General features: G+C 40.4%; 1 protein-coding gene across 1 annotated transcript in view; it reads right to left on the bottom strand.

The window, feature by feature from the left end:
- Nucleotides 1–4,019: 4,019 nt before the first annotated feature.
- Cand1 (cullin associated and neddylation dissociated 1) overlaps nucleotides 4,020–25,885 on the bottom strand; it is a 39,739-nt gene continuing 17,873 nt past the window's right edge. Inside the window, exons 3-15 of the mRNA XM_042263451.2 lie at nucleotides 25,086–25,240; nucleotides 23,291–23,414; nucleotides 21,628–21,884; nucleotides 21,239–21,344; nucleotides 19,994–20,139; nucleotides 17,680–17,972; nucleotides 15,916–16,057; nucleotides 14,102–15,595; nucleotides 13,065–13,160; nucleotides 10,770–10,939; nucleotides 10,524–10,688; nucleotides 9,067–9,174; nucleotides 4,020–4,591 (exon numbers count right to left, since the gene is read on the bottom strand). Coding sequence (XP_042119385.1) covers nucleotides 4,367–4,591; nucleotides 9,067–9,174; nucleotides 10,524–10,688; nucleotides 10,770–10,939; nucleotides 13,065–13,160; nucleotides 14,102–15,595; nucleotides 15,916–16,057; nucleotides 17,680–17,972; nucleotides 19,994–20,139; nucleotides 21,239–21,344; nucleotides 21,628–21,884; nucleotides 23,291–23,414; nucleotides 25,086–25,240 — 3,481 coding nt within the window. The 3' untranslated portion in view covers nucleotides 4,020–4,366. The remainder of the gene's footprint in view (nucleotides 4,592–9,066; nucleotides 9,175–10,523; nucleotides 10,689–10,769; nucleotides 10,940–13,064; nucleotides 13,161–14,101; nucleotides 15,596–15,915; nucleotides 16,058–17,679; nucleotides 17,973–19,993; nucleotides 20,140–21,238; nucleotides 21,345–21,627; nucleotides 21,885–23,290; nucleotides 23,415–25,085; nucleotides 25,241–25,885) is intronic.

Here is a 25,885-nt window from a genome sequence, read left to right as displayed (position 1 = left end):
CATTACACTACTGGCCCTTTATAATCAGACTTCTATTAACTATGCCACTTTATAGCCAGAAAAAGTAGATTACAGGACTTACTGAAGATCACCAATTTAAAACACTGGGTACCACGTTGTGGGTCACAGAAAGCTGTTTTCACTGAATCATGCTAACTAGCACAACCGGTTGATTATAAGCAACAACCATACACTAAGATGAAAAAATGATCCATAGGAAGAACTCTTCCATGAGATGGCTACCTTCTTCAAAGAAACATCTGGGTATGGTAGCTAGAAAGGAGAACATTCTTTCTCAAAAAGAATGGATCTCAACGGAGGCAATGCAGTCAGTGTCCCTCATCTGGGGACTTGGAGGAGTCTCTGTAGGAGTGTTAGTGCTGGCTGGCCCCCAGAAGGTAGCAGCCAGGACAGAGCGATCTTAAAATACACTCACACTCAGCAACGCAAACTCTGAACAGCGTTAACATTCAAAATCCTTACCTGAAGTAACATTTGTCTACTGTAGTATAAATTCTCAAGGAAAACATGGATTTTATTTCTAGAATAAGGAACCAGGAGTTTATTTCCGCATCTCTTAGGAAAGCCTTGCTTGGTTTACATGTGGCAATGATTGCAAGCAAATACATGTCTTACTCTAGTACAGGTACATTCACATTTAGCTGCCCTCACCTAAGCAAGCAGTTGCAGTTTTGTTGAAATGGGGAAAAAAAAATCTATGAAACAAGCAAAATAACTTCAGATAGCAGCTTACTACAAACTAGTAAACAAGGGGCTGCGGTGGTATCATACAGAGTACAACTCCATAGCTTTTCATCCGTGTGTGAGCATTCCCAAGGCACTCAAGGAGCACCCACTACTACCAAGTGGCAAATTAATGCTAATCCCAACACTCCTCCACCTATAAAGGACTTTGTTCCAAGTAAGTTTTCTCTCCATTCTCTCTCTTCTGAAGACCTGAGCAAAACCAAACATCCCCAAACAACCCAGAGATCTGATGTGAGAATGAAGATCTGAAGGCTCCACCAAAGAGCTTTAATCTACTAAATAACATCTTTGGGAATCTGACTCACTGATGCTGCGGGTCTAGCAGAAAACAATCACATACATCACCTCTTCGGCATTTTCAGAGTTGCTTGTTTAAATGCTTCAAGAAAACGAAATCCTTTTTGGGATGTCATGCTAGTTTTCCAACATTGAAAGAAAAAAACCATGTTACTGAAACCCAAACGCCCTAAACCACGATACAGGTCTTCACAAAATCTTTATTAGTATTACTAAGAAAACAAGCTACTCTTGTACTGAACAGGGAAAAATAAATAATACCACTTTGTGTTTTTCCTAAGAAAACAGCTTTATCTGGTGAGCTCTGGATAGCTGCTGGCACACTTCTATTGTGTTCTATTTTTCAACCAAATGTCAATTTTTCAACTCCACAGAAATTAAAAAAGACAGTAACTTAAAAGTAAAAATGAAATTTTGAGTCAAGGCTACAATTTGAATTTTTCTTGGAAGCTTCCACATCCAAATATCAAAAATTTAATTTTGACAACTTAGGTTTACACACTCGCACACACACACCCACCCATTTGAGAAAGGGTCTTGTTATGTAGCCCAAGCTGCCCTTGAACTCATGATCGTCCTGCGTCAGCCTCAAGATTCTCAAATTTAATGTGAGAAGAAAATATCACTTCCATCACAAAGCATTACTATACATTTCATCACATAACTGAACGTGGCTCTGAAGACATATGAACAAATTAAATGAAATTAAACAAATTCTTCAGCAGCTGAGGATTTTATATACTTCAACATTTTGAACCTCATACCCAAGGCAGAGCTAGATACAAAAATAGCCAAACATCCTAGAGAAGTTAATTGTGTATATCCCTGTGTTATGTTTACACAAGGAATGTGTAGATTACAAAGGACTCATTTGGTTACTTAATTATGATTAATTCATGTAAATATACAAACATTTAACAAAGCCATCATATTCCAATCTCTTAAGAATTCTAACTGCTAGTAGCTAAGCAGCTTTTAGATATCACTAACAAAATATATGAATAGTAGCATTCTATCCTAACTTTATAAATAACTCTTGTTAGACTTCTTTTCTTCCTAAATTTCATAAGACAGTCTAAACCCAAAACTCAATGCATATTGTTTTCTTTTAAAATAATTTCTGATAGTTTCAAACTAACTTCAATGTATTCATAAAAAGTGCCAACAGCCTGCTCTCACACTACATACTTCTAGGAACCTCCCAGGTAGAGAACTGCCAGGCAGAGCCCCACCTTTCTGGTGTGAGTGGTGATGTATCTGGATTCCATTCCTTGCTACTTCCAATTCAGATCTGGACCACTACATCACCAGCGCATTAGTGTGGCTCAGCACTGAAACCTGAGCATTCTTCTGATGGCCTGTGTATAGATATCATTCCTCTGCTCTGTATGTATAGGTAGTGGACACTTCAACTACTAAAGTAGCATTTTCTTCAGAAAAGAATTTATCAATGTAGGAAAATGAGTTGATTTGCAAAGACTCAAAACAGAAAAACAAAACATAACATGGACCTTGAGTTCAAGAGAAACCAAGGAAAAACCCAATGAAAGTATATGGGTTTAACTTTAAGTAATTAACTAAGACAGTCACAGAACACATGACTGTCACAATTCTATTCAGTCCTAGAGCCTGATGTACTGTAACTCACTGTGAAACCATTAACCGAGATCTTAACTATATCCTCATCTATACCATAGTAACGCATAGTCCACAATCTACTAAACTATTAGCTTTATGCAAATTATGGCATAAAATTTGTTACCTGCCGTCTTTTGACATGGCACCAACTTCCAATAATGTTCCAGGCCAATGCATTAACGGAACTGCTCACCAGCACCAATGTCTCCTGCAGCATCTGGCCTTCAGAGCCAAGCTGTTCTATAATAGCCAGTCTGTTCCCACCTAAAACAACCTAAAAGCATTCTACTACTACAGCACCTAAGTTCGATAACGGGAGAAGTATTTTAGTTCATTCACAGTTTTACATCTAACGGTGCCATTTGTAAGCCAATTACTTGAAACTGCTCACCCAATCAAATAACTGCCCCCTTTTGATGCATGTAAACTCCATCTGCACAGCGTGGAGAGATGTCTTTATTTCAGAATAGCTTACTGTTAACAGGAGCACCACAATCTGAAGGAGCTACGGTGTGAAATGAGCTCATGGAATGTTAGATCAAACTTCAGCTACAACAAAAAGAACTGCAAAAGGTTTGCTCCCCCAGCAAACAGTCAACACTTACCGAAGACAACATGGAGGTTAGCTTGACTAGAGACGGGCTGGGGAGGTGGGGACTGTAACTCAACTACAAGAAAGCTTCAGCTAACAAAATGAGAGGTGGCCAGCTTCAGAATGTCCTGAAAACGAACCTTGAGAGCACAGGTGAGGTTTTTAGCCTTCAGGAACAAAGGCAGACATTCAACAGGAATGAACCAGTCTTTGAGGAAAAACGCACACGCGTGGAACTGAGAAAAACTAAGTACTTAAATGTGAAGATAATTTATAATAGAAAAAGTTGCAAATTGCTGTGACTTGATTTGCTAAAACGATCTATAAATTCACACTGGTGGTTGGTTAGAAAACCAGTTTCAACATTAACTCCTCTCTCACCAGATAATGTTTTCTGTGCAAAAGTATCTGAAAATTGCATTAATGCTTATTTTAACTGGTATTGTGAATAATTTGCACATGCTGTTACAGACAATACTTATTTGTAACCCTGTTCATGCAAAAATCAGTGTGCACAAGGGGATATTGTTAAGCCTTATACTTAAGTGATACTTTATTATCTTTGCTAAGATGCCAATCTCTGAAATATAACATTTTAAATGAATATTCTTATCTGCCTGTTAAAAATCAATTTATGTTGCTGAAAGAAGAGGTTATACAAGGAAAGAAACATGGTTTTTGTGTTGAAGAATTGATTTTAAATGAGAATTTATAAAACAAGAAATCCATGGTCACAAAATTTTAACATTTTAATCCTACACATTACAGGGCAAACAGATACTGGACCCTATCTCCCCATTCCATAAATCCTAACTTTAGTTCCCATTTCAAATGTTGCCCTAACCACTAACACATTAGTGGTTTTACAATCTCTGGATTATGGAAATACAGATTTCTGAAGTAAATGCTATAAAAACAACAATGGAAGAAAGCTGAACAAACTCTCCATGGAGGAAAACAACAGTGGAACATCCTGAAGCTTCTAGACACTTCTCTTTCGTGTCTATGGTCAACTTGTCGATTCAGTGCATTGTGCGGTCAAATGTAATGGTCCCCATGTGGAACACGCGTCTAACTAGTGTCCATTGATTCCAAATTAGTGGATGACGAATCTTTTTGGATACTTTCGAAGATGGCCGCCAGCTCCGGGTTAGAGCTGATCTGTGACTGGAATTCACTCATGAGTGGGCTCTTCTCGGCTTCGGGAATGGTTAACAATGCTGCCACTGCCCTCATGGCGGATCGCTTTAACTCATCTTGCTTTTCAAACTCCTGCTTTACAGAGTTTGCCTTTACCTGCAATACAAAGTAAAATCGGGTTACATGCTGGAACACTAACCAAATGTATGCAGACAGGAACTCTTGGTAGGTTACGTAAAGCCCCTCCCTCCCTCCCAGGTCAGAAGACACACTGCTCTGCAAGTGCAGTGTGCACCAACCCTCTTCCTGAGGCGCCAGCTCTCACCTAGGAAGGAGTATGTCACACAACCCTATCACAAAAAGACCGAATCATCCAGTAATGTTTCCATGCATGCCTTTGTTTAGAATTACCTGGACTAAAACACAACCAAACCTGTCTCATCTTCACGGTTCCAAGTCCTCACTCTCCAAGATTCATTTCAAGCACCCCTCATATGTGTCAGCTATGCCCCTCTCTAGGAAGAACTAGAGTCTTCATTTTTTGAAGCCTAATTGTATCTTATCCCATACTGATCATACTTCAGTCCACTTTTTACTTTCATTTCTTTAAAAAATTTTTATGGGTTTTTGTTTGTTTTGCCTAAATTCACATATGAAGGGGAAAAAACACATTTGTTTGACTCTGGCTTATTTTGCTTACCACGATTATCTTAAATCTACACATTTCCCTGGAAATGATATAATTTCATTTTCTTACTGCTATTCTGTATTATATGTTTGCTTGTATTTGTGTGTGTGTGTGTGTGTGTGTGTGTGTGTGTGTGTGTGTGTATATATACACACACATACTATGTATCACACTTTAAAAATCCATTCATGCTGGGTGGTGGTGGTGCACGCCTTTAATCCCAGCACTCGGGAGGCACAGTCTCTGTGAGTTTGAGGCCAGCCTGGGCTACAGAGTGAGTTCCAGGACAGGCTCCAAAGCTACACAGAGAAACCCTGTCTTGAAAAATCTAAATAAATGAATAAATAGAAATCCACTCATCTCATGAGCACCTAGATTGATTCCATAGTTAGCTACTGTAAAAAGTGTTACAATAAACATGGTATGCAAGTATTTGACTGTATGTCATGGTAGTTCATGCTACTTTCCTGTTTTTTAGAATCAGCCATACTGATTTCCAGTGGCTGAAATCATTTATGTGCCTATCAACACTACTCCAATTCCCTTTTCCTTGCATCCTTACTAGCATGTTTCTTAATGTTTTGTTTTCTTGAGAACGTGAGATGGAAATCTTTTGATTTGTATTTCCTTAATGACGTTCTTTCATTACATATTGATCACTTGTACAACTTCACCTGCAAAGTACCTGTCCAATTCATTACCCACCCACCCCAGCTGAGGACCAAACCCAGAGCCCTGCACTTGCTAGGCAAGCGCTCTACCACTGAGCTAAATCCCCAACCCCTTCATTACTCATTTATATACTAAATTATCTGTCTGTTAGTCTGTTTATATTCTGGGTACCAAGCCCACATCACATGAACAGCTGGTAAAGGTTTTCTCCTTTGATCATACTGAGTTGTTGATCTCTGTACAGAGTAAGAGGAAAGGATCTGCTGGGCAGTAATGGCACACACCTTTAATCCCAGCACTCCAGGAGGCAGAGGCAGGTGGATCTCTGTGAGTTTGATCACAGTCTGGTTTACAGAGCAAATTCCAGGACAGCCAGAGTTGTTACACAGAGAAACCCGGTCTCCAAAACAAACAAACAAACAAAAAAACCCCAACCAACCAACCAAAGGAAAAACAAAAACAAACAAAAAAAACCCCTAACCTAACCAAACAAGAGAGGGAGGTCTCCATCCCAGGATGTCCAGTTTCCCAGGATCAGCTTTAGAGGGCTGTTTTTTTTCCTCCAATCTTGTCATCAATCAGATGAAAAAGTAGGGGGAGGGGGACAAATTATTAAAAACAATCGAAAACAAATAAAAATAAAGTAAAACCCAGATGGCCATAGCTATGTAGGCTCACTCCTGAGTATTCTGTTTCAGTCCCTTTATCTCTGTGTCTGATTCCGTGCCAATATCACACTGCGTTTGCTACTATGGATCTGCATATATATACATGTAAGTAGCATGCTGGGATGCTTCCAATGTTGACATTTTTGCTCAGAATGACTTTGGCTAGTGATGGTTTTGTATTTGTTGACATGGTTTCTCTGCGGTTTGTACTGGTTCATAGAAAAGCCACTCACTACTGCGTCTCTGGACTTTGCTAAGAGTCTAGATCTTTTAAGTATAAGGCCACACTATCCTGAAGCAGGGATAAGGTAATTAATTACCTTTTCTGTTTCTGTTTCACCCTTCTCTTGCCTTATCACTCTAAGATTTGAGGAACTACAGAGTAAGAATGTTAAGTGTGGACAACCTTGTCTTTTATTTAAGAGGGAATGCTTTAAGTTTTTCTCAAGTGTAATGCTGGCTATCAATTTGTGCACACTGCCTTTATTACATGGCAGAACGACCCTCTGGTTTCCAGTTCCACAGGACTGTCATCACAAAGGGATGCTTACTTGTATAAGGACGTCTCCTGCGTCTCCTTGAGTCCTTTCCTTTTATCTACGTGCTGTATATATCACACACTACACTCACTAGTCGTGTACATTACCTCATCTTACAGCCTGTAATCAACACCTTCATCTCTTTAATGTGCTGCTCAATTCTCCTGAGCACATGAGGGTCTCTGGCTCTAAGACCATTGAGGAAACTGTCCAGTTTTACTTCTGCTGTCTTTATCTGGTTCTGACAGCAGAGTGAACCCTGCTCTGAGTTAACAAGGGTTCCACCCTCTGTACAACAGCACTTTACCAGGATATGTGGTATAGAGGTGAGTCCAGTATAAGATACAAGTTTATAGCTATGAGTACCTACAATGAAAAAAAAATCAGAAATGTCCAGTAAGCTAATGATGTACTCCAGTAATCAAGAGATTGAGGCCAACCTGGGCTATACAAGTTTCAGGCCAGTTTGTGCTCAAGAGTGAGATTCTACCTCAAACATCCAAATTTAGAAAAGATTTAGAAAAATAATAATAAACAAAACCCAAAAAGCAGAAAGAAAGAAACAATAAAAATCAGAGCTGAAATCAGTGAGGCAGAAATCAAGAGATTCCTAGTAACACAAGAAATTAATGAAACAGAGTTGGTCTTTTGAAAAGATAAACAAAACTGACAAGCCATTTTCTTCAAGAGGAAGAAGTAAGAGGCAAATTAATTAGCCTTGAGACAGAATAAGAAATATTACGACAGACACCACTGAAATCCAAGAAGACCATTAGGGAAGACCGTGACAAAGTAGATGCAAATCAATGGAAAATTCTAAGAACTGAATAAATTTCTAGATCTATTTGAGCTATAAAACTGAACCGAGCCAGGCAGTGGTGGCACACACCTTTAATCCTGACACTGAGGCAGAGGCAGGCAGAACTCTGAGTTCAAGGCCAGCCTGATCTACAGAGTTCCAGGGCAGCCAAGGTTACATGAGAAATTCAGCCTCAAAAAAACAAAACAAAACAAAACCAAGAAGATTTATAGAACTGTGGTGGTTATTTATGGTTAGTTTTTTGTCAACCTGATACAAGTTAGAATTTTGAGAACAGAGAATGTCAACTGAGTAATGTCCCCATCAGACTGTACTATCTATAGGTAAGTCTGTGGGGGCATTTTCTTAACAGACTAATGTGGAAGGGCCCAGCAGGCCACTGTAAGTGATGCTGCCCCTGGGCAGAGGGGTACTGGAGTGAATAAGAAAGCAAACTGAACAAGTCAGGAGAGGCAAGCAGTAAGCAGTGCTCCTCCTTGGCCTCTGCATCAATTTCTGCCTTGACTTCCTGTCCTAAATTCCTTCATGGCGGTCTAGAAGCTGTAACAGGAAATAAACCCTCTCCTCCCCAAGCTGCTTTTGGTCATGGTCTGTATCACATCAATAGAAAGCAAACTAAAATGCAATGGGATTTTTCCCAAAAAAGACAACCCCTAGAATGAAGAGATGAACTTCTGAATTCTACCAGACCTTGAAGACACACCAATGCTCCTCAAAGTGTTCCATGAACCAGAAAGAGAACAAAATTAAATTTCAAAAGTCAGAGAAAATAATAAGGTAGGAATCTAGAGTTTGTAAAGTATCAGAAAGAGAAAAGTTTTTATCTTTTCCCTTTTTCTCTCTCTCTTTTTTTTCTTCCCCCCAAGACAGGGTTTCTGTGTAGCCCTGGGTGTTGACCAGGCTGGCCTTGAACTCACAGAGATGCTGCCTCTGCATGGGGAGTGCTGGGATTAAAGGTGTGCGCCACCACTGCTTAGCTTTTTTTGTTTGCTATTCAACTAATTTTATGAAACGAAACAGTAACAAAAGTCCCTTTTCTTGGCATGGTGGCAAATGCCTACTGGTGAAATTGCAATCTCAGCATTTAGGAGGCTCAGACAAGTTGGAGAGTTGAAAACCAGCCTACCTAAAACACAAGATTCAGCCTCAGAATACACACCCCCACACATCCCATGTAACCTGCACATACTAATTAAGAATTTCCTATGCCCAGCGTAGCCTAAGGCGCTGCCTGCCACAATTACCTTGGTTGTACACGTAGCGCGCAGTGGCTCGACAAGCCGGTCCAGCCTTTGCAGTACTGCACTTGGACAAAGGGTAGACAGTCGCACCAACATTAAAAATGTTAGCATCTATAAGGAAGAAAAAAGATACAATGTTTTCCTGACAAAAATCCACATTCTGACACCTTTTAAATAGAAAAATGATTAGTATGCAAATTAGAGCATCATCGTAATTTAATCTGCCACTCAAATCAGGTCATTGCAAATCTTACTAAGGTGAATGCTAGGGAAACATCGGCTTCCATGTGGGTCCTACAATACAAAACTAAAAACTGTTTTTCAGTTGGGACTGCACAGCAGAATCACCTGGGCGGACGCATTAGAACACCCATTCCTCAGCCCCACAGAGTGACAGAGTTATGTCACCTGTCAGCAGGGAGGGGACTCGGACTTCTGAAAAAGTCACGCAATGTAAACTAAAATTCACTGGATTAGAAATGTGCTCAACGAAAGCAAAACTATAGACATTTCCACTTTCTCAGTGGAGTTCGGGAGGGCAGATGTTCTTCAAGGGAGTCCATACAAAACCTGGAAAATCTCTACTAAAACATTCTTTCTCCCTTGGACTATGAATGCCTATGACTGCATCGTGAAAGCTGGAATTCTGGTACCTTGCATGGCTCAAGCTCAGCAGGCCAAAGGCCCTGTTAAAGAGTATCATGAAAAGGATACGATTCATTTACTTGATTGTCTTTTAAATCACTCATTTACTGACATATTGAAAGAGAAATAGGAAAGTAAGACACAGAAGCGAAATCCATGCTCTAAACCTAAGAAGCAATGTGACTCCTTCTAAGGCTCTGCAACTGCCGGGTCTGAATAAGACAGTCAGCCCAGCCTGAAACAGAGCCCAAGACACTTCATCAAGACACCGCTGGGAAAGAAAAGAAAGCTGTCGCTAGTTTCTCATTAGGACAGGCCTGAAACGTCAGTTGTACTCTCAGCAGTAAAATGTGTCTGGATGGAGGCAAAGAATATGGGTAAGCACTATTCATTAAGGGGGCCGGAAATATATTTCTCAAACATTTGGGGTCCACTTCTCTTCCTTCTTTAGTAAAAAAAGGTTTTGGATTTTTCTTGTAAATTAACTGATGGCACAATGTCTTTCTACATCTTCTGCACATACAGTTTATAAGGTCCTTACTAAAAATCTTGGTAGAGGGCTTAATTTTCCTTACTTACATACCCCTAGGTAAATTACAAGCATAAATGCTGTTGTACCCACGTCTATTAAACCGTTCTACAGACACTCACAGACACCTCACCTTAATATCAAGTCTATTAAGCCATTCTACAGACGCTCACAGACGCCTCACCTTAATATCAAGTCTATTAAACTGTTCTACAGACACTCACAGACACCTCACCTTAATATCAAGTCTATTAAGCCGTTCTACAGACACTCACAGACGCCTCACCTTAATATCATAATGGTCCTTCAACCCATCTTCAACGTGATTTAGAAACTCAAAGATGTCCAGTCTATCAAGACAGCTGTCGAGAAGTGTATACATGCACTCAAAAGCGGCTTTTCTGATGTCCAGACCGTCATCCACCGTGTGTTTGAAAGGACCCATTTCTACCTGTTACAACAAGAAGGAACATGCGAGCACGTGACAACTACAGAGAAGTACAAGGTAACTGATGTGACCTAACTCACTTACCTCTCGTATAAGCTCCTTCCTAACTTTTGTCTCATTGTAAAGATGCGGGAGAACAGAGTCCAGAAGATCCCGTATCAGCGATGGCTTGTTGTGGGCTGCAGAATTGAATGTGACCAAGGCTACTCTTCTTACGTTCAAATCTGGGTCTTCCAAAGTTTTTAGAAAATCACCTGAAAAATGTAAAAGAAACAACATACTTGTGGTAAGCTTAGAACACAAGCCACACAGCATTTTTTCTAAATTGACTTAGTGATTATGGGTCTCACTGCTATTTCTTCAATGCAAGTCAGAGAACCAGATACAAGATTATTTCAGCAGTATGGAGACAAAGCACTGTTAACAAATGTGTGTACATTTTTCATTGATAACGCACTCTTGGCACATAAAATGCAGAGGGCATATAGAGCAGTCCCTAAAGTTCCCCACTCACTACTCTTTATAAACAGATGAGTTGCTCAGAAGCAATGGAGCCAGTAACCAACAAACATACACCTGAGAACTCCTTACACTTCACTACACGCAGCAAGAAACGAAGCTCCTTGGTGCATAAGCTGGCTTTTTGGAGGCCATTAACGATGATGTAGGGGGAGGGGGCCTGGACCTGCCTCTACTGACTGTACCAGGCTCTGCTGACTCCCCATGGGAGACCTTACCTTGTTGGAGGAGGGGATGGGGGTGGGCTAGGGAGGGAAGGCGGAAAGGGTGGGAGGAGGGAGGAGAGGGGGATCTGTGATTGGTATGTAAAATGAATAAAATCCTTAATAAAAAAAGAAGCTAAGCTCACTATAGACTCAGCAGCAATACAATTCAAAGGACAGGAAATCAACTGCACGTCCTAATGTTTTCTGTGTCTTCAGGGAGAAACACAGGAACTACTAAGAGCACAGGAGCACCGTGAGGAAACCAAAACCTAACAGGACAAATGCCAAACACGCCGCTCCTTAGAAACAGATTTAAAGTCTGCTATGATGAAAAACGTGCAGAAAGAAATTACAATGTAAATCCTTAGGATCCCGCCCACACATGCGCTTCAGGTCATTTCCCCTATTAACTGCGAAGCTTTGGGCAGGTACTTCCAGTCAAGAGCCTTATTTCCCAGTCAAGCAATGCTTTCAGGGTCACCGAGAGGAGGAAAAGCATGCATCCTGTTGAGCAGTGTCTGGCAGACAGGGACTGAACAGGGAGTAATTTCCTCTAGATAATCCCAACTCTATCATCACCAATCTTTCAGAATAGGGAAATGAATTCAAATGACTCGAAACTGGATTATCAATTTCAAGTAGAGCAAACTGATAAAATGAGGGGGAACCACAGACTACAGGCACTGCATATTGTTAAAATAAATGCTGAGACACTGGAATCTTCTAGCAGGTCCCCCTCCCCCCACCGAGTCCTATCTTTCACAACACAAACATCTGAATATGTGTCTGTGACAACAAGAAGGGAATAGACGTCCCCCCCTAAACTATTTGTATCTGTATCTGATCTAACTCTGAACTAACTGGAGGCCCCTGTATGCAGTTCAAAGTGTTCACCACCCTGACCCCCTTTCCTGCACACGAAGATCCTGCTTAGCCATATCCCTGTCTCCTCCCTCGTGCCCCATCCCCATCCCCTGTCCTTAAGAAAACAGCAGACCGCACCCCGAGGGATTTGGATTGCTATTAGCATCAGGATAACTGACGGAAGACAAGAAAAGAGCAAAGCTGTCCAAGTCTACTTCCAGAAGCAACTCCTGTCTTAACAAAACCAGCAACAGCTCTGTTTCTCCTGGGCTTCCTCTCAACACTTCTGAAAATGAGCGCCTCTTCTTTTGTTCTTAGGTTCTCTTCACCTTATGTGGAACTGCCCCACGGAGCCTCTCAGAGCTGGAGGGTTCCAAGCAATGGAGGGTTCCATCAAAAATGGACGCTCTAACAACTCCGGTAAGATTCCTTTCTATTGGAGGAAACTTCTAACTGGTCAGCTAGATTCAACATTGATGTGCTTTATTCATTAAGACTATTTTATTAGGTCATCACCAAAGAATAGGATGACCAAGGAGGATAACTATGAAGACATGCGGCCATATTTAGCCACCTCCATGCTGAGCAAATCATGCGGTAGTTCTTTTTGATAAAGAAATGCCTATATAAATTTAACTGCTCAACCTGTAAAACCATACCTTATGAATGATCTTTGTAATGGAACAATTACCTTGGTGCATTTTACCTCCTCAGTAATAAGAAGGTTCACAGTGCTGGTCTTAGTTACTGAAGTAACAGTACCATGACAAAACTGTACTTTCCCACTCACCTATGCAGTTCTTTAGTAGGGGATCAATGGGCTGAGGATGATCAGAAATAGTAAACTTCACAGCTGTAACCACTGAGCTTCGGGCATATGAAGACCCTAATTAAAAACAAAATGCAAGTCTATTGGGTATGCATTCCACTAATGTTCATGAATGACATTTTAAAACCGTATCACAAACTTCGTAAAACTCATCATTGTCCCTAAAGACTGTCTTCTAGCTCTTGGGATACTAAATCAGGAGTTTTCTTATCTTAAAGAAACAATCTTACTAGATTTTACAAGAAAGCTTGTCTTCTATGAAGGAGGAATCCAGGGAACCAGCAACGAGGGACCGAGCCCTTACCAAAGGGGCTGGTTAAATCTATGAAGGGACTGGTTCAGTCTGTAAACAGTTTATCAAATTGTTAAACTAAACAACATTTTAGCCGGGCGGTGGTGGCACACGCCTTAATCCCAGCACTCGGGAGGCAGAGCCAGGAGGATCTCTGTGAGTTTGAGGCCAGCCTGGGCTACCAAGTGAGCTCCAGGAAAGGCGCAAAGCTACGCAGAGAAACCCTGTCTCGAAAAACCAAACCAAACCAAAACCAAAACAAAAACAAAATTTTAAGAATGAACAGCATTATCGCCTATTTATTCTAACCAGTAAACAATGATAAATCAAAAATCTTCTTTATTTCTTGCATTTAAATTCAATAATTTCTGCAATTTTAATATAGTAAGTACTACCAAGGACTTCTTTTTAAATTCAAGACCTGTCTTCTCTGTATTTTAATCCAAAAAATAACAATAAAATGTAGTCAGCATAAAGAACTAGATCACACTACTTAAGAACTACCCAATCAGGCTTTATCCTTCTCAGAAACAGTCCCTTGAATATCACTTCACATTACAACACATGGCATACATACATCACATACGTGACTTTAACACACTAAAATAAAAAAGCAGATGGTTTTAGTTCCTCAATGGGCATCTTTCAAGGCAAATGAGTCAACAAACTTAGAGGTAAGGACATCTGGACACCCCTAGATACCCACCTGATATCAAATACCCTTTAAGCCGAGGAAGGAGCGTTTCAGGATCTATAAGAGTGAGCTTCCCTAGACATTCAGCGACAACGTTTCTGGTGCCTTCCTCTGCACACTCACAGTGCTTTAGCAGCAAGGCCCAGATGTTCTCGACATACGGCTTAAGGCCTGCCACGGATGCAGAGCTAATGATCTCTTTCAAGGAATGAAGCAGAAGGTATTGCCTCTTGGGCTGACTGGTTATTTCTTGTAGTACAAATGGCAGATACTCAGGAAGGTTGCCTACACTAATGCTGCCTAATGCGTAGGATGCAGCTGATTTCACTTCTTCACTAGGAGATGAGAAAGCCTCTAAAATTACAGATTTCAATTCCAACTGCCCACTTAAGTCAATATGATGTCCAACTTCTCCAAGAGAAAGGAGTGCTAAGAGACGAATGGAATCTGTCGACCTTGAATTCTTGACATCCTGAATAAACTGACCGACTACAGCAGGTCCCTCTTTAGGGCATGCTCGGGTAAGGGCAGCTACACATTTGGCAATGGAATAGTAAGACTGCTTATGAGTCAGAGCTGTGCTCTGGGAGTAAACTGGACCAGTCAGCATGCGCAACAAATCCATGTAGCCTAGGTTGTTCGTTCCGGTGACAACCAGGGCTTGGAAAAAGTCTAGCATGGCACTAAGAGCGCCGCCCTGCAGTAGAGGCGATCTCACAAGTCCGATCAGTTCATTGAGTATGGATCCACTTATCTTTGAAAGGGAAGAGGGATAGACTTTTGCCAGGGTGGTCAGAAAGCTGATAGCCATCTGCGAAACATGCATATCACTTTCGCTGATGAGAGGAGGGAGCTCGTCTAGGACCGCGTCAATCATGGCGCTCGTCAAGCTGTCACTATAGTTCTTAATTAGAATATCCAGGGCCGAAAGGGTCCCCAGTTTCAAAGCTCTCTGGTTTTTCCTGAGAAATGAGGCAAGGATGGGCACTCCTTCTCCCAGGACAGGCCTCAAGTCTATCTTCAGAGGTGACCCGGCAATCAGTGTCAACGCTTTCACTGTAGTTAGCCGGGTAATTTCATTCTTGAGTCTCTCCAAGAAGATCTGAAGTGTATTGGATAAGTCAGGCCCCAAGTTGTCTCCAAGGTTGCAAATAATTTGTCCCATACAGGAGATAGCCCTTTCCTTGACTTCCTGGTCAATGTCAGCTGCTTTTAACCGCTTAATTGTACAGGTAAACAGATCTTTGATGTAAGGGGTTGCATCAAAGGAGGAAGGCTGATCTAAGGGGCGGATCACTTTGACAAGCTGCTGAGTGACGAGAAGGGCTTCTGAGGTGATCTTGTAAAATGGGTCTCCAACACAAGCCACCACCGGGGGGACCAACGCCTGCACGTGAGGGTGGAACACTTGAGGGGAGTGGTTACAGAGGATTACGTAGAGGCACGACAGCGCATCAATCTTCAGATTCGATGAGCTGGACTTATCATTCAGTGAGAAAATGATTCCTGAAAAGCCAACAAAAGCATCTCATCACTTCCATGCAGTTCTCAAATAAGGAAAAATCAGCCCCTGAAAGAGTGTTACAATTTTCATCTGCATACAACCTCTACAACGGCAGGTGCTTTACAATCTCTGTATAGAAAATACTAACCCCCCTTTACTTACAGGGGGATAACTTCATATGCTCAAATGGTCACAATTAAAATGTTGTAGGTCCACATTGTCACAAACTTCCCTTTTAAGCAAAAACAATCCTTCAAGCTTATGTAAGTGCAAAAATAAAAAGTGCTTAAGAAGTACCCCCAAGAGACTGTCCCCTACATACCTGGTACAAGCACAGGAATGTGCTGTGTTAGTGCCCCAGGTAATACATTCACCAGTTCAGTTAACATGTTAAAACAACACTGTCGGGTCTTGACACTTTTTTCTTTCATCTGTTTGTGCAGAGCTTTAACGATGTTGGGAACCTGCAATTGTCACAATATCATCAGCCAGTTGAGCCAAAGGTACTTCCTCCATATACTTAATATGACTTACAGGACAAAGAATCTTGTTTGTCACATTTCCAGTTCAGCTCTCCAATACTGCGAAGGCAGACACTATTATATAGGAACCAAGTTTAAACGTATTCATGCACTGTACATACTGTATTATAACTATATCTGCTCGATAGCATCAATGAACTGGAGAAAAGCTTCCTAACAAGCAACAAGTCTTCAATGACTTCAATCACTTCCAACCAAAGATTTAAGCATACAATTTGTAAATAGAAAAATACCAGCAAGGAAATTATGGAAAACTACCCATCAAATTGGTGTTTTCTCTCTTTTTTAGTTTGCTATTACAATAAAAGACATTGTAGCCGGGCGGTGGTGGCACACGCCTTTAATCCCAGCACTCGGGAGGCAGAGCCAGGCGGATCTCTGTGAGTTCGAAGCCAGCCTGGGCTACCAAGTGAGTTCCAGGAAAAGGCTCAAAGCTACACAGAGAAAGCCTGTCTCGAAAAACCAAAAAAAAAAAAAAAAAAAAAAAAAAGACATTGCACCTCAAGGGTACAAGGAGCAGGGGTAAACTTCAGAGACATCTGATCTAAACTTTCTAATGTTTAGTGAACTTCAGTGTAGTCTTGACTGACAAGTCATGGATGCAAGACAGGGATCTCCCCCCAAAAGAGATTAAAACACCCTCTCCCTTACACAGACAAATCTCATATATAAAAATGATCTCAGAAATAAAGGCAATAGAGATTCTCAGAATTCCTGAGAATTCATGGTTCTACTAAACAATTTCTCTATGCTATCTGTCTGTCTACTTATCGATTATCCATCCATCTATTCATCCTTCATCTATTTTAATTAATCTCCATTCACTTGTATTAACAAGCTCAGCTCAAAATGTATTTGCATTATTTAAAAATAAGGCAGACAGCCAGACGGCGCTGGCACACACCTTTAATCCCAGCACTTGGGAGGCAGAGGCAGGCAGACAGATCTCTCTAAAATACAGATGGAACTACAAGGCATGGCGGATGATGCCTGTCATCTTAGCACTTGGGGCAGAGGCAAAAGGACTCCCAAGAGTGCGGGTCAGCTTGGGCCCAACTCAGAAACAAAGCAAAACCACAAAAATGCCTACAGCTGCGACAGCAATTACATATAGACAGGAGAACGCCTAGTATGAACAAACATTCAGTAAATGGGAGTGATGGTGACTTCATGTTCAGGGCCTTAGGGAAACCAATTACTATGTAGTGAACCAGACACTAAAATACACTGGTAATTTCATCCATCAGAACCCTAGGGACTTACAAAGGATTAAAAGCAAGGCTTAATAAAAATGACTAACTTGTCTAAGATCACACAAATTATGAGTGAAGCTGGCTATATGATCCCACAGCTTTGATTTCTCCACTAATATCACAGATAATTTCCTGAATCTTAGGGTATATTTAAGTTACAATCAATGGTTTACAAGTCACTGAGCACCCATTACCTTTGTCCTTCTCTAAGTCATCTCGGCATTCCCGTTTCCCTTAAGAACAACTGTAAAGCACCACTGTCAATGACTTTCAGAGCACACACTTACTGACCTGACTCTGAAGCATTGTTAAGGGTGTTTCTCCCTGTTCCATTGCATCAGGGTCACACAGCCAACTCTGCACAGGACGAGTTTGCTTCAAAAGAGAAAGGTACGCATGAAAAACATCTGCCTTTACATTCTCTTCGCGCTCTTTAAATCTGGATATCAGTGCAGGAGAGACGGTCTTGTAGAACTCTGGAAGCATTTCGTGCCTTGTGCTAACTACGGCATCCAGGCACTTAGCAGCTGCGCGTCTCACTTTCCAGCTCATGTCATCATCATCACTGTATTCATCATCACTCCCTAAAGGGAAGTTTTAATGTTGAACAGGCTATTAATGGTAGAGAAATACATAATCTAATACAGAACGTGAACTGCTATTGCAAGGAAGACAATTAGCTCATCTAGCTTGAACATCTACAGCAAAAGGTGGCTTTAAACAACCATGCCTGTTTCAATCTGCTAAGCACTGTCTTCTTACGAAGGTGACAAACAGTGGCTTACAACCTTTTCATCAATACAAGTGAATGCTTAGAAACTCAGAAATTTCTCAGTCTTTGAACCAAATTAAAGACTCAATAGGAGAAACAAAAAAACAATGGACATTTATAAGATGAACTATGAAACAGATTTGGCTACAGATGTAGTAAAAAACAAAACAAAACAGTTATGAATAACTTTCAGCAAGAAGAATCCTGTTACTGGTTTTGTACATAGCTTTTCACTGAGCCTCTTGTGTGCTATCAGAACAAAGACATGTTTTCAACTTTTGAACAATTCGCCTGAAGACACTGCTGGACATCTATCTTTCATAAGAAAATTGAACCAAATACTGCTAAAATACAAGGCATCACATTCATTTAACAATACCTACTTAAAAATTACAAGGTAGCACCAAGATAAGACTTAATTTAACAAGAAAATAAACCAAATTCTTTCTTTCGTCAACACATCATGAAAACTGCATCCTAGAAACGTTTAATAGAAAATTAACAAATGTCTTAATCACCGAAATTGCAACACCATGGTTGAGTAATATTTCTAATTTTAAAGCAGCTGAAGGACTTGGGTTATTTAGCATGATAAACACCAAATCAAAACCTGTAACATACACTGAATTCCTAAGGTTTCTCTTTGTTAATATAACACATTCACCAAGTGACCACTATGGGTCTAGCATTATCCTAGACACTACACTGAAAGCACAGCAATCCAGGTTACATTTGCTAGTCTTCAGGAAGTTTACATTCTAATAGGTGGATGATAATCAATTACAATATGCATGAAAATGATTAAGTGTGCTAAAGTAAAAACGCTGAAGGGGTATAAAGTTATGCCAAGTGAGAGAAAGTTCTGGGGTGTGAGGGATGAAGGAGTTAGTCTAAGATGGAAGAGACTAAAGAAGAAGCAGGGGTTGGAGAAAGGGTATGGATATTTTAGTTAAGCAATCAGTAACATCAATTAAACAATCATGTATGAACCCAGATTTACAGGAAAGGTATAGAGCTGAGCTAATTAATAGATACTAAATTCAGAAGACTTAGGTGAGACCCAAAGGAAAATTAAGAGTATTACAGCTAAGTTCAAAGATTTAGCCCAGGCATATCCTTATTTAGTGGTTAGAGATGAGTAAGAACCAGAACAGAAGACAGACAGAAGTGTGATATCTTGGTCCCTGGATGCTAAATAAGAGAGTGTAATAAACATTTTCAAGCATTTATAATCTTGCCCATTACTGGAAATGCATTCAAGACAGATGAGGAAAAAATGGACTGAATAGCACTTGTGTGAGGGAAGAAAGCTGCTGTAGAGAGAAAATGGGGCAGTACCTGCTAGAGGACTAGATGGGTTAAACCACAGATTTTATATAAGAAAGATTTTATATAAAAAGTTATCGCATAAATTCACACAATCAAACTAAAAACTAAGCATGACAGAAAACCTACTAACCCATGTACTTAAGTCACAGAAATGTTTACATTATTCATAAACATTAAACAGGGTCTTAAATAATAGTTAGCATTTTTGAATACCAACCAAACTACCCTGAATATGTATGTATTTCGATTCATTTTTTAAACACAATGACTCATCTTGCACAAACGCTTTGTAAAAAAAAGTATAGACACTGGACTGGGTATATAAAGAAAAGAGTTGTTATCCACCACTCTGCTTAAGACTGCAGGCTTGAGCATGAGAAAAAAAGCACTATTCTAAGAAACAAAACTATGGTACAATCTGCAGTTATGCGTCATCTTTCCACCTCTAACCCTGGCTTCTTCTATGAAGTAACAGCTAGATTGCATCTCTATAACTTGAGATACCTTGATCGTCATCATCTCCACCATCAGCATCCATAGCATTTTCATCTTCATCTTCATCATCATAATTGTAATTTGGATCATAGGTAAGATACTTTAGACAAATGTTTATAATGGTAGAAACATGAGGATAAACTTCCTTAGGGCATCTAAATATAAAGACAAGAGCTGCTTTGAAACACACAAAAAACTAGACTTTTCTTCTTGCTTCAGTTATTAGCAATAACACCAAAGTGGTTTCTGACCACTTAAATTTTTGTCCCATGGTGTCACAAGATATTTCCCTTTCAAATGATATTTAGTTTTAGGATGTGTGTCCCCACACAAGTAACTACATGGTTCAAGTGGGAGCAGTAGTACTGAGATCTTTAAGTCATTAGCACTTGTAAAATGGTTAGTGAACATTCATTTAGCATGGTTTTGTCTCACTGATGCTAATTATCAATAAAAATACACATAGGCCCATAGAGTCAAAATTAAAGGAGCAATTTGTGGTTCTTAATAAAATGAATCTAAACATTCCCAATTTTCAAAATGTGACATGGAGGCTGGAGGCTCACTCCTGCCTATAGTTCCTGGGGACCTGATACTTTCTTGTGGCTTCCATGAGTATCTACCACACACATGGTATAGGCATGCATGCAACCCAAACACCCATGCACATTATACCAGTAATGATAAAATATTTTAAATTGGCATTAACTATAAAGGTGCTCCCTAAATCATGAGGTAAAAGGGCAAAGTCCAGACCAAAAGCAGTTAGGATCAAGACCCCATCCAAACAGACTCTATTAGCCAAAGGCAAATGTTCAGCTAATACTGCCTTCACACAATTTTTATTAAGATTTATAAAGAAAATCAGAGTCCGTGTTTCCAAATTGTTGTACCTGTATTGGCAAAACAGGTACGTCAAGTCTAACACACAAAGGTTGAAAACATGCTATCTTCTGTGCTTCTCTTTGGAAAATCCACTGTGACTCTGCAGACAAGACTATATTACATGGCATTCCCCTTGTCTGAGCATTCTAAGTTCACAATGTTACACACTTTCAAAGTAAATAGTAAGATAGCATTTGTTACAAATATTCTATTAGCAATCAATCACTACTTAATGAAAAATTAGATAAAATACATCTGAAATCCTGTTATTTCTCTTCATTTACCTAATCTTAATTATTCCAATCTTAAGGAAAAACTTTTCTAAATACAAAGATTTAATAAAAAAATACAGAGAGCTTAAAAACTCACCTTCTCACAAATGATTCAAAAGCTTGAATGCAGTATTCTCTTAATTCATCATCATCTACATTACAAAATTTTACCACCAAAGGAATTATCTTCTCAAGGTATTCACCTAAGAAAAGCATATTGCTTCTTAAAACCACACACGTAAATATTTAAAAACACTTTCTGGGGGACGGACAGCCAGTGAGAGGGCTCAGAGGGTAAGGCACCTGCTGCACAAGCCTTGATCAGGTTCAATTCCCCAAACCCGTGTACAGATGGAAGGAGAGAACTGATTCCAGATTTGCTCTCTGATCTCACATGCACGTTGAGTCACACATACATCATGCACAAACAACATACAGACAATTGAAGAAAAGAGACAACTTTGAAACATTTTTAAAATGTCTTACCTATTCTATGGCCAGCTTGCCTACTAATAGCAGCAATACATTGGATGTAGGTCCTTGTTGTTGACATAGAGTCATTTTTGGACAACTCTGACAACAGGTGTTCAATAAGGTCTACAAAAACTATATTCCCACAGCTCATAACTAGATGGCCAAGAGCAATAATGGTTCTTTTCCTCACTGCAAGTCTAGGACTCGTCAGCTGGGGGAGTAGACAGGTCAGAATTGATGGATGGAAATTTACAAGAAGTCCTCCTTGCCTTAAAAAAAAGGAAGGAAAGAAAGAAAAACAGAAAGAAAACAAGTGAATTCAACATGCCAGAGCACAACTAATATCTAGACTCTAAACTCAATGTTCCTATTTAGGGTACAAATTAGGTTGAGACAAAGTGGAAGTCAGAATAAAGAAAAGCTGACCTTCACTGCACCTATTAATGCAAGTGAAAACCCTACGCTAACCATCTCCGGAGACCAACTCCTGGAAGTGAGGCCAGTGGCACCCACTAGGCTGCCAAAGCACCAAACCAAACAAAAAGCACAATGACCTTGTCACTTCCCTCCTTCCAAGACTTCAAAGTGTTTATCTACTTAGTCTTGTTTTTTTGAGTACTTGCAACATCAAAAACCCAGATGTCTCTTCATCCTTCTCCCTCTTTTCTCTGTCCATCTCACGCTCAGTTTATTTGGATCATTTGCTCCCAAAATTGTGTTTCCCAATCCCTCAACAGGCACAGTTAGCCAACAGTATTCATACCATCATGTGCCAACAGTGCCAGTGAGCACATCACATGGGACAATGGGTTATCACTGCTTATCAATTAAGTGGAGATTTCTACCCACCACAGCAGGACCCTAATCCAGGACCTCCTACTGCCTTTGTATTTACTCCCTATCATGGAAAATCAGATTATAACAACTCGGCTTCAACATTCTGACATGTGTGCATTCTACACCTTAGCACATTTAATCACCCAAGTGCCGCCTAGTCTTCAAACTCAATGATGATTTCCATAAAAAGCTTCATTGAACACAGTCCCGCTTCGTCTCGACTCCCTATGGCCTTTCAGCCATCCCCCTTCTTATCTCCTCGAGTAAAAGCATAAATGCTCTGTGTGACAGGGTAATAATACCCTTATTACATACAGTTAATATACACACAATTTTCTGTATCAAAACCCTCAACTATTTTTATACTAAACAAAATTCATTACAAATAGTAGTCACAAATAATGAAGAACTAATAATTATTAGAAACAGGACACACTGAGACTGAAATGCCCTTTAAGGTTTATTTTCTTAGGACTTGGCTTATTTCTTCCAAAGCCTGCCTGCCACAGCAAGTAGGAAAGCCACCAATGAGTGAAATCCAACTCCCACCCCACAAACATGCAGTGGAAACATGGTTCTGAGAGGTTATTGTTTAACTGCAGACTAGTGACTTCCACTAAAACATCTCCTCACTTAAGCAGATTACTGAACATGAACACAATTATAAAACATAAGCTGCTAAAAAATGTTCAATCACAAACGAGATTTTTCAGAATCACAAAATATCTGTGACACATAAGAATAGCTTACATTTCCTTTACCCCCAACCACAGAAATCTAGGCCAAGTTTCATCTATTTCTAACACACGTAATACAAATAAACAGTGGGCACACTTACCTGCTCAGCATATCTGCCATAATATCCAAGGCCTCAAGCTGGACAGAGACATCTTCCTGCTTTGCTATTGCGCTGGTCAGGCGTCCAGTAATCTTCTTACACACATTAGCAGCTAGTGCGGAGCCTGTAAGGGGAGGAAAGAAAAAGTTCAAATATGACACGTTCTATCTAATAGCCGCACTGCTTACCAAATATCCAACAGACTAAACTTGTTCAAGACACTCTAAGAGATCTTTGCTAAGCAAGAAAATGTTACAAACAAAACAAAACAAAAAACCTTATTAGACCTAACCAAGAAATAGCAACTGTCAAAGGGTCGCCATTCACATTTTGCCGGGCAACTACTGAATGCTGGCTAGAAGTCTGTAGTGCGTGTGGCCAGCAAATGCCTAGATCGAAATGCATCAAGGGTTTTCTGTTCTTGAACTTCTTCTAGCAACAGCCTTTGTGTTCTGTTGTTTGTACTCCGATGTTTAAACACTTTCTTAAAGAAAAGACAAAAACGGCTGGAGAGATGGCTCAGCCGTTCAAGGCTAGGCTCACAACCAAAATATAGGAAAAAACAAACACAAAATCAGGTCTAAGCCCCAATGTAGTTATTTCACACCAAATGGAGATTGTGCGCGCGCACACACACACACACACACACCACCCCCTCTCTTTAAAGTAGGTGATGTGTTACTGATAAATGCCCGGAAAAGGGACCAGGTAACTCACTGTGAAAGTTAGAATCTCAATGGGCAAAAAGAAATCTTGTTAAAACCAGCCAAATGCGACAGAGAGAAAACCATGAAGACAGGTAAGACAATTCTATGGCGCGTCCTTGGGAACCGACAGACTACTGGCTGCTGAAGGACGGTGAAGCAATCATGGTATGCTCTGGCAGACGAGCACCCACTTAAGATGGAAAGAATTGCTTTCCTTCTTGTGGTGCGAGGGATGGAACCCAGGGCCCGTACATGGTAGGCATGCTTTACCACTGAACCACATTCAGAGCCGCCCAAAAGGGTTTAATCTTTGCACAGCCAGGACGAAAACAAACTGTGGGTGCTAACTTCATCTCTGTAAATTTCAACTGCACGATGTCTAGACTCACTGAAGCGGCTCAGAGAGCACTGATTGGGACAAGTAGAGTGAATTACTAGTAGTCACAAAATGTACACTAGATTACCAATCTAAAATCTTCCCACATATAATTCCCATTTGCAGAAGAAACAACAGCTTTCAGGCTTCTAATTTAAACCCCAGTACTGCAATCAAAGCCAACTACATACTCATATTACCTAGATAATTCTTGCAGAGGCCAATAGCTAATTACCAAATCCATTGATTATTAAATTATCAATTAACCGAAAAGGGCTCAAACATAAAAAGCTACTAGTAAAAACTATTTCATAGCTATGCCTTAACTTTTAAAAATTTTACACAGTAAGCTTTGATGAAAAACTAAATCAAACTTGGTACCACACACTAACGAGCAGTCGCTTGCTCTCTGGTTATCATCGTCCCCACACTGCAGAGCTGCACACAGTGCTCGCTCGCTCTCTGGTTATCCTCGTTCCCACACTGCAGCGCTGCACACAGTGCTCTCGCCTGCAGAACATGCAGCACTCTTACAACCCTGCTTCAACCTAACTATCCTGCAGAACTGACTCGGCATATGTAAATCTCATTTACTCCCAAGTTACACTTGTGTTTGAGAGAAATACAGCTTCCAATCACCCCTCTCTGCCTTGGACCGCAGAGGGAGGGTAATCTCCATAGAAAGAAAAGACGACAACGCGTTCTTGCTTACCACTGGACGCCGGAGGAAGTTCTCCAATTACCGTTTTTAGGCCAATACTGGAAATATCCCGAAGCTGCTCCTTGTCAGAAAGCATGTTTGTGCAGAGGGTGTCGACGATCGTCTCCACTTGGTACTCTTTTACTTTACTCACTAAAGGGCCAAGACTGCAACAGAGAAAGAAGTTCTTTTAACATCCAGATAAACACCAAAATAAACAGAAAAACTAAGTAGAAACATAAATCTTGCCTAGTAACTGTCAATTTTAACCATGGATGCCTATATCATAAATGATATATAATTAAGGATGAAGGGGGACTAACTGATAGGTTCCTTGTAGTTGGCCTCCAATTTCCCCCAATGATTTCCAACAGAGTTACAAGAAACTGAAGATGATTTCCATCCTGCATGCTAACCCTCCAAGCACACAAAAACAAGCAAACAAAGCTTTAGTAGTCAGGTGCTGCTCCCAACAAGATTCACCTACAAGAAAGGCTCCGTACAATGTTACACTGTCAACATAGGGCCTTTCTTGTTACGGTTCTAGTCTCTTCTAATCTCCTGTCGGATTTAAAAGCACACTGAAAACCACTAGTCCTACTGTGCGCTCCCAAAGCACACTGCACATCTTCTGTTTGGTACTGGTGTGTTACTCCTGCTGGGTGAGCCCTTCCACGAGGATAAAGTCCTTGCTGTGTGTCCTGCCCAAACAATGGGGCACACAGCAGACATGTTCGGTATATGAATATTCATCAGGAAACCACTTTTAGTCAAGATTCCTGATGAAGAAGGCATGGGCCCTAAAATAGAGG

The sequence above is a fragment of the Peromyscus maniculatus genome, chromosome 18 (assembly GCF_049852395.1).
Source record: "Peromyscus maniculatus bairdii isolate BWxNUB_F1_BW_parent chromosome 18, HU_Pman_BW_mat_3.1, whole genome shotgun sequence".
Lineage (NCBI taxonomy): Eukaryota > Metazoa > Chordata > Mammalia > Rodentia > Cricetidae > Peromyscus > Peromyscus maniculatus.
The sequence above is the reverse complement of the archived record's forward strand: the minus strand, read 5'-3'. Positions and strand labels throughout refer to the sequence as shown.